Source organism: Mercenaria mercenaria, chromosome 11 (genome assembly GCF_021730395.1).
Source record: "Mercenaria mercenaria strain notata chromosome 11, MADL_Memer_1, whole genome shotgun sequence".
Lineage (NCBI taxonomy): Eukaryota > Metazoa > Mollusca > Bivalvia > Venerida > Veneridae > Mercenaria > Mercenaria mercenaria.
In genome coordinates this window covers 42,937,344-42,947,639 of record NC_069371.1, presented here as the reverse complement: position 1 = coordinate 42,947,639, position 10,296 = coordinate 42,937,344, and the positions used below count along the sequence as shown (strand labels likewise).

Below are 10,296 nucleotides of genomic sequence, written 5' to 3'. Positions count from 1 at the left end.
AAGGAAGTAAGAACATGTACATAAAAATTAAAGAATAAGGTAATCATTCGTAGCACTAGAAGGAATATTAATATTATTCTGACATTCTGACATATAATCTTAACACTTCAGACATTGACGACATTTCTTCAAAATTAGGAAGACCATTTCGATATCATATTATACAGGTATAAAAACATAGACTTTTACCTTGTAATAATTAGATAAGGAATCTGATGTCGACGTATCAATATTTAGAAACGAGTTCTTTGTTTTTAGAGATTGTACACAGACAAATACGCCAGCACGTGAAAAGTAGTTTTTGTAGATGATCTGCTTTCGTCTTTCATTGTTACAATAAGACTAATTCACGCTATATAACAGTTCGTACATTTTTTTGATTGCTATAGAATATTATTAGGTGGAAAGGACAGCCAGTGTTGCTAACAAACTGCATGTATCAACTAAAACCTTAATAGGAAATATGCAGAATTTTGCCAACACCGTTAAAGGAAAACTGTGGCTTCTGTCTGATGCTATTTCTGTGCAGGTAATTATCAAAACAGATGCTACTTTAATTGAATCATTTAAAAAATGTTTTCGTCTTTAGATAAAGATTCGGATATGATCTAGTAATTTGTGTATACAACTAGTAGTTGTGACCTGATATGGATAAATCGTAATCTGTTTTTGAAAGTTAGAATGCTCAATTTATCTACAGACAGATTCTTGCAATGCGTTATTTATGCATGAGTTATACAAAAACCCCATTACAGATAATACTGAATTTTACCAACAACCTTATTTGTTGAATGTTCATTTAGGAATTATTGATTGTATCTACCTTGTCTAGAATAAACTTCATCCTCCTTTAGCACTCACCTGAATTTAGCAGTCACCTGTCTTATTCAGGTAGATTCTATCACTGCTTTGCCTGACTGCTTAACACAGCTTTGACTGTAGTTCGTGTTTAATTATTTAATGATATTCTATAACAGAATGCGAAGTTGCTTGAACTGGCATTGAAAGGTATCTGAGATGGAAAAAGGGACAAAAGAGTTGCAGCATAGGTAATATAATCTGAAAAGTAGTTCATCGTGTATGAACATGTTAATTCACCTTAAATTATAGGCTATGTAGAATATGATTAAAGCTTTGTCTGTTAAGAGAAACATTATCACCATTTAACGAAAAGTATTAGCGATATAATACAATGCACATTTTAAACTCCTTTTACCTATCCAGTATAACAGTAAGTAGATTGCACAAAAAGTCTTGGTTGCTACTCCCTTGGCTCTTTAGTGTTTAAGAGAGGCTGATACCATAAACAGTGGGCTACAATTGAGCTATCATTCCTGTGGTAACATTAAACGTCAAAGTTTAACAAATATTAAGTGAACGTGCGCAGGCAGAATCCAATGTGCATCAGATATATCAAAATTCTGACAATGCAATCTTAGAAGATATTATTTTTTCGATATACGTTAAAAGTTTCTTGAAACAACCGGATTGGAAGTTTTAAACATGTAGATTTACGTGTAGTGAGCAATTTGTTAAAATGTTTAGGAGGTAGGAAGAGTACATATTTAAGTATTGAACTCTCAATGTGTCTAATGATTAATTAAGATTGTATAAAATGGTTCAATTTACGTTTAAAATGTTGATTTAGACAATATTTTATTAATCACAATTTATGTACAACATGTACATATATCGAAAAGGCATTCAGGATTGAGTTTGAAATGTTGTTTCAGCTACATACAAATGCACACGTCCATACACAGAAATATTGAACTCTGTAAACGTATCAGGAAAAACTACATGCCGAAAGAAGAACGCTTACGTGAGCAGCAGCTACAAGACTTAACTGAGAGTGCACAAGAGGAGCTGCTTGAAGAGAACCAAATAATGCACGGAAATTTGAGGAAACTCAAGAGAAACACGTCAATAATATTGGATACAGAGGAGGGAGAGCTGTCAGCTGATGTGGATGACTTAACAACTGATATTGACAACCTGGCAGGCCGGGATGAAGAAGAAAGGGTCAAACAAGATACAAAATATAATGTTATATCGGTCAAACATTCTGCGGTCGGTGAAGGCTCGTTTGGAGAGGACTCTAGGAGAATCATACAACATGAAGGTATCCTGTTAAAATAAACATTACGAACTTAGTAGATCCACTGGCACTAAACCAGAAAGAAAGAAAATCACTGTACATGGTATATTCTACTCCTATATATACCTACCCCTATATATACTATAAGAAACATGGTCATCAACGGGAAAATATACTGACATTTTAAATCTCTTATTATTCATCTAAAGCCTGCACTTCAATAAATGAGTACTATGCATATCGAATAACTGGTAAATTATCATCTATCATAAACCAATCACATTGTCTCGTTTTTTCGCATGTCCACTTTTGAGATTATTGTTTGTTTACATTTCGCCTATCATGTGCACACTGCTGTTACGTCTTAGGCATAAAGATATGCGGTGTGTCACTCCGATTTTAAATATTGAAACAATGTGACTTGTTCATGATTGAAGATAAATTGCCACTTGTTTTATATGCATAGTACCCATTTACCGAATTGTGTCGTTTAGGTGCAAAGTGCGCGATTGAAATGGGTTAATATATTTTGTTGTTCATGATCATGGTTTAAAAAGTGTACCTAGGGACGGGGTATAACAAGTACACTGTACGCTCTTTATCTCCTAAACCCTTTGAAGGATTTTAATGAAACTTGGGTTAAATGATCATCTCATCAAGACGGTGTGCAGAACTTATAAGCCAGCCAGGTCGGCTCAAGGTCAAGATCACAACTCAAGGTCAAAGATTTGAGCCTTCCATTTCGTGTCCGCTCTTTATCTCTCAAACCCATTGCAGAATAATCATGAAACTAGGGCCAAATGATCACCTCATCAGGCTAATGTGCACAACTTATGAGTCAGTTATGTCAACTCAAGGTCAAGGTCACAACTCAAGGTAAAAGTTTGAGCATTCCTATTCGTGTCCGCTCTGATTCTCCTAAACCCATTGAAGGATAATCATGAAACTTAGAATAAATGATCACCTCATCAAGACAATGTGCAGAACCCAGAAGTCAGCCATGTTGGCTCAAGGTCAAGGTCACAACACGAGGTAAAATGTTTGAGCCTTCCATTTTGTGTCCGCTCTGTATCTCCTAAACCTCTTAAAAGATAATCATGAAACTTGGGTCAAATGATCACCTTATTAAGACTATGAGCAGAATCTATAGGTCAGTCATGTCATCTCAAAGTCAAGGTCACATCTTAAAGTCAAAGGTTTGAACCTTCCGTTTCGTGTCCGATCTGTATCTCCCAAACCCCTTGAAGGATAATTATGAAACTTGGATCAAATGATCACCTCATCAAGACAATTTGCAAAATCCATGAGTCAGCCATGGTGGCTCAAGGTCAAGGTCACAATCAGGGCCAAAGTTTTGAGCCACTATCCATAATAGCGGCGGGGGATGTAGCTGTCTTTCAGACTGCCTTTTTATATGAAGCACTTCATCGTTCAAGAATGTGTAAAACCGGATTCAAAAGTACATTTTCGGCAATAATGTACGTATGTCCTTGTATATTGAAAACGGTAAAAAACAGGTTGTATCTGACTTTTATAAGTCAATCTAATTATATTTCTATAGATATAAAAAGTAATAAAATAATTTGCATTTTCTATTTCTAAACAAATTGGAAAAAAGTTATCAATGAAAGCATACTGGTGTCGACACTACAACCAAGGACTGCGATGACAGGTGGAATACGAGAAACGGCAATCGGAAAGCGAAGTCATCCTAACGTATTTCATACGTTCCGATACGAATCAGTGAGCATCATATTTATTTGATATATCATAAAGTAACAAATAAATAAAGAAATGGTTCAATATATATCAGTTTAAGAAAATGATTTAGGTATAAAGTCTGTGAGTCAGTTCAATACTTTCTCAAAAGGGTTATACCTATTGCTGTGCCTCGAAGAATTATTCTTATTATTATTCTTATGATTATTATTCTTCTTCTTCTTCTTATTATTATTATTATCATTATTATTATATTTATTGCTAGAGGTATGGATCTGTTGAGTCTTTACTGTTAATGTTACAGATGGAGTGTTTAAAGAAGTTGTTTTATGATTCTGATAATCCCAATGTGTCATTTCGTGCAACCCGTGTTAAAGACCGAATGTACAGACGTAACACAGGGGCCCTTGTTAGGCTAAAGACGGTGGTGCTAACAGGTACTGTTTCGAAGTCTTACTAAAAAGATTTTAAGGGTATATGATCAGAATATTTCTAATACTAAAAATAGTTCATACTGTCCATGTTTAAAGAACATAAACGTCTGAGACATATGGGACAAAAACAGAAAGAAAAAAACAACAAAACATTTTACTTTTATTGGATTCTCAAGTCTTCTGTCAGTATAATACTTGGTTATATACGTATTACAGAAACATAAATGTCACTTACAAATCTCTTTCAGTTCAATAATTTTATGAAAGAGAAAACGTATTTAATCTACAAACAATTATACAGTTAAGAGTTAAAAAATATTTTACTGTTAAGACACACAAATATGTTACAATATGGTAAAGAAACAGTTGGTTTCATCGTGCATCTACAGTAAGATATGAATTTAGAAAATAAGCTATAAAATGGTGAATTCTGACATATTTGTTCTTCTTTTTTGATACTTTCTACGTGAAATAAATGTTGAAAAATCTATTTTTGATTGTAACTTACTTTATTATACAATGTATATGTAACAGTTAACAAAGCAGACCATATGTACTACAACAGATATTTGAAATACCTACCCTACGCTATTGTTTACCTTCCATCAGATTATTAATAAGGAAAATTCCAGCCACTGCTTTGAAGAATAAGTATTTATTATCGGGATAAAGTGTGCTTGAAAAAATATTGATATAAATAGTTTTCAAAAACGGATATCTTAAATAAATGTCACGCATATCCTCAACTGTTCTTATCATTGCATTGAATAATATGAGCCGCACCATGAGAAAACCAACATAGTGGGTTTGCGAATGCGCAGGCTGGTCTGGATCCATGCTGGTCGCAAACCCACTATGTTGGTTTTCTCATGGCATGGCTCATATATAAGGGAATGCTTATAATAGGTTTAAGATGATATTAAATGCAAATGTATGTCACTATACTATCCAACACATTTAGAATAACTTGCATCAACTTAAGTTTGTCCGTTTTTTGAAATGTTATTAATTTATTTAGCAGCGGTCAACTTTCAAAGCATTATTTTTTTTAAAGGATTTTGACGAAGTAATTGGAACGCAATGGTCAATTTTGTTTTGAATACATTTACCCACCGGGTGATTTAATTATGATTTATAATAAAAGAAAACTCGTTTTGATTGAGTCTGTTCGTGAGAGGCAATGAAATTTGCAACACCCCTCACGCCCTCCCCTCCTCCCATAGGCTGTTATAATGTGCAGAATACTGTTATAGTAAAGCAAATTCAAACACAGGGAGAGCTTTTACAGCCGACACATGGCACGCACTAAAATCTGCTGTTGTAATAGTTAATTAAAATTGTTATCAGATCTTTTAAAAGCAAACACCGCAACCAAGCAAAATAATAGCAGATTGTTTTTGTGTTTATAATTTATTATTATTTATGATAGTAAAAAATGAATGATAATTAATACTGATACACGTCCATCTTTTATGTTCAGACGGTCTCGAAAATGTAGAAAGTCTGCGAGAAGTACATGCACAACTGCGATACATTGATACACAACTAGAGAGGGTCATCGTTTGTTTGTCCGATATGAAAACGGCAATGGAAGTCATCTTGGAAACACTATCTACAGATCATTCAATGCTGAATGTTTCCCTTTTCAGCTTCATAGAATAAAACTACAGTTTAGGCTTGGTAAGACCGTATGCCCTATCTGTCAAGACTGAGGAAATAATTGAGAGCGGTATCGTTTTGCTATTTTGATAAAACCACTTTTAAGGTGGTGGACACACCATGCCACTCAGTAATTGCCATGTTATTTTAGGTCGTAACTATGATTTAACAGTGTTAAAATACGAAAAGCAACACGTCCCACTAAATAACTTTGGAGTTAAGATACATTTTTCTGCACGCTTCATTATCTAATGATAAGTAAAGTAGGGTTACCACCGTTGTATCATATCGATTCGGAAGTGCCTTTCATATAATGTAGAAAATCAAATTTGGTAATATTCTTTCTGGGCGCTTGTATAGTGTCAAAAATATGTCAAGGTGACGTTAATATTTTCGTGTATAAATGAAAAAGTTCCATACCAGAATATTAGTTGCATACGCGTTTAATTGAACCTTGCACCTGAGATAATAGCAGAAATCTAAAAGGATGATCGCGCGGATTACTTCAAGTCATATCAAATAATCTTGAATAAATAAAAGTGTATTTTCTTCTTATATGTTAAAAAAAAACCAGCCGAATCGCCTTATAGATACCATCCTTTGCAGCATAGTTTTATAATTTGAAAAATAGTTTGAATAAATTATAAACGATGTTAAACGTTTACTATTTGATAAAATAAAGCAGAATTTGGCGAATCTCCAGAAATTTACATGAATATCATATTCATTTAATTTCATGAAAACCTTTTCTTTCAATATCAAATTTTGTCCTAATTCACCTAACTGTAATAGTCCCATGTCCTACATGTTTTCATTATTACTATATTTTTTCTAAAAGCATTGGTCTTACTGAATTTTATTTGATAATACTCTATTAGTATAAGGTTTGTTTTCTTATTGTTATAAATTATTGCTGCAAATGCTTCAAAACATAATAGCAGACTCATTTTGATTATGTTCGTGAAAGGTAATGGATAACACTCACACAATGTAAGCATCGACATATTGATAAATGGATCTCTATGACGCATTAAGATCTGATGGACTGCTTGAGTCCAAGGGAACAGAAAATAAAACAGTACTTATTCATAATCAATTTTAGTAAAGGGGCGAGGCTTACATCATCAAGTGAAGCATGCGCAAGTTCATTATTCAAATGGAATAAGAGCAGCACTGATTAAACTTCTTGAGTTTATGATGGTCTGAATTTAGTAACGGGGAGAAGCTTGCATCATCGACTAAAGCATTCAACAAGCTCATTGTACATGTTCAAATGGAATAAGAGCAGCACTGATTAAACTTCTTGAGTTTATGATGGTCTGAATTTAGTAACGGGGAGAAGCTTGCATCATCAACTAAAGCATGCACAAGCTCATTGTACATGTTCCAATGGAATAAGAGCAGCACTGATTAAACTTCTTGAGTTTATGATGGTCTAAATTTAGTAACGGGGAGAAGCTTGCATCATCAACTAAAGCATGCACAAGCTCATTGTACATGTTCCAATGGAATAAGAGCAGCACTGATTAAACTTCTTGAGTTTATGATGGTCTGAATTTAGTAACGGGGAGAAGCTTGCATCATCAACTAAAGCATGCACAAGCTCATTGTACATGTTCCAATGGAATAAGAGCAGCACTGATTAAACTTCTTGAGTTTATGATGGTCTGAATTTAGTAATGGGGAGAAGCTTGCATCATCAACTAAAGCATGCACAAGCTCATTGTACATGTTCCAATGGAATAAGAGCAGCACTGATTAAACTTCTTGAGTTTATGATGGTCTGAATTTAGTAACGGGGAGAAGCTTGCATCATCAACTAAAGCATGCACAAGCTCATTGTACATGTTCCAATGGAATAAGAGCAGCACTGATTAAACTTCTTGAGTTTATGATGGTCTGAATTTAGTAATGGGGAGAAGCTTGCATCATCAACTAAAGCATGCACAAGCTCATTGTACATGTTCAAATGGAATAGGAGCAGCACTGATTAAACTTCTAGAGTTAATATTGGTCTAAAATTAGTAACGGAGCGAAGCTTATATCATCATCAGAAGCGTGCACAAGTTCATTGTTCAAATGGAATAAGAGCAGTACTGATTGAACTTATAGAGTTTATGATGGTCGGAAAACTAGATATATTTCCTTTAAAAGCATTCTTTCATATTTTCAGGAATGGTATTGGTTTGAAAGCTTATGCACGAATTATAGAAATGAAAGCGATTTACAGATGAAACAATTGTATGACTTTCTGAAGTATCCAATCAATAAAATGTCTTTCGAAGAGCGCCTAGCGCGCAAACAGCGACTTTTCACAAATATTGAAGAAGAAATAAGGAACGATCTTCCCAAAGAAAGTGATTAGGACAACGAAGCCTGCATGTTGTCATTGTTGTTATAGACTGAAACACGTGTTTACATTATTTTCTGGAATTAACTTGCCATGTTTTAAAATACTTCATATGTACAACAGTATATAGATTTATCCTGTATATATCCATTTTTAGATTTAGATCTATTCATATATATATTTCAAAAAATTATAGCTGTTCCACTATCACAATCAGACTGGAGTTTTCGATCTTCCTAAAGGTTGAATTTGAAGACACCCAATTCAAATTCATTTTCTGTATATTAAGCAGATTTCCAATATTGCTATTTTTATTTCCACCAATCTACTTTTATTTGAACCAATCAGTCGAATCGTTTCAACTAGCGTTTGGCTAAAACGGACTGGACTCAGATTTTGTCTAAACTAATTTTGCTTTAGAATAAAAGTTTCGTCATATTATGAGTTAAATTTTATTTCTAATCTATCTTTAAAAAATGTGAAACGAAGAAAAAAATCACGCCCGAATTGGGAATCGAACCCGGGCCGCTGCGGCAATAAATATTTTCCTGACTACTTGACCACTACACCACAGAAGAACATGGTTGAATATAAAGCTTTATAGTTAAAGACCCACCACGACCTAGTGACCTACTTTTTCCTCCCACATGAACTTGGTGCAAATCATTTTGATAATACTGGTATAATGCAGCTATTCTACAAGATGACAGGTGGACAATTTAAGCCCTCTTTGAATTAATGTGTCGTCACAACTTCATCTGCAAACTTACTCAGTCATTCTCTTCTCAGTATAGTTTTATAAACATAGAATAATAACTATCTTACAGTGTAGGAACTAGTGTGGTGTAAACTCACCTTAATACACCAAGTACTGTGCATACTACTACATGTACATTAATTAATAATATATTTAGACAATAAACACATTGTCTTGACCTTATATATGTCACTGTCAGTTTGTAACTAGATACTTGTTATTTCCCATTTTCTTCACAATGCAAAGCATGTATAATTACCATCATGGAAATACAAAAGAATGCAGTTGTTTTGTGGTGGTCTTTAAAGACCCACCACCACCTAGTGACCTACTTTTTCCTCCCACATGAACTTCATGCAAATCATTCTGATAATACTGGTATAATACAGCTATTCGACAAGATGACAGAGACAAAATTTAGGCCCTCCCTGAATTAATGTGTTTTCACAACTTTAGTCTGTAAACTTATTCAGTCATTCCCTTTAGAAATGCAGAAAAATAAATATCTAACATTGTAGATACTAATTGTGATTTAAACTCACCTTAATACATGAAGTACTGTGCATATTATTACATTAGTTTAACAATATATTGAGACAATAAACACATTGCCTTGGTCTTATCTTTGAAAATTTTAATACAGTAATGTTGATTTTTATATTATTCCTTAGGCGAAATATGTTTATTTAATTTAAACCTATGCTAAAATAATGCTGTCTTGGTTGGGCAACCAGTACAGGAAAATCAAATTTTAAAAATACTTCCTGTGAAAATCTAATATGTATAAAGAACTCGTTGAACATCAATAATGTAATCTGTTGTTTAAGTGTCGAACAAATTCATTAGTTGATCAAAATCTGATTAACCACCTTAAAAGACATATTTCAATTCTAAGCTCTGGATTTATGGGGCCAATCAGAACCATTTGATGAAACTTGAGATAGGTCTATACAAGGCTGCTACAAAACAAGTTTGGTAAAGTTCCATCTAAATTATGTAAATATTCTTCTAATTTAGCTATGATGTCCCCTTACACTGGTCATGCAGAACCATTTGAATACGCCCCATGTGGTTCTGGAACAACATATAATGAAAGAAATTGGAGTCACTGTCTTATACTTGCTTTATCACAGGATGCGACTAATAGGATCTGAATACTTGGTTTTGCTGTATCACTATGATTCCAGCAGGTATACAAGTTTTGATTTTTTATTTTGATAGAAAGAAGGGTGAAAGAAAAATTTACATTCCTGTTTGGTGACACATAACCTGTACCGTA

At 33.8% G+C, this 10,296-nt stretch overlaps 1 protein-coding gene across 1 annotated transcript; it reads left to right on the top strand.

The window, feature by feature from the left end:
• Positions 1 to 1,013: 1,013 nt before the first annotated feature.
• Positions 1,014 to 4,868, top strand: LOC128546762 (uncharacterized). The gene is made up of 5 exons (XM_053518066.1): positions 1,014 to 1,049; positions 1,734 to 2,122; positions 3,717 to 3,841; positions 4,122 to 4,254; positions 4,786 to 4,868. Exons 1-5 carry the CDS (start codon positions 1,018 to 1,020, stop codon positions 4,866 to 4,868), a joined length of 762 nt encoding a protein of 253 aa, XP_053374041.1. The 5' UTR covers positions 1,014 to 1,017.
• Positions 4,869 to 10,296: the final 5,428 nt, after the last annotated feature.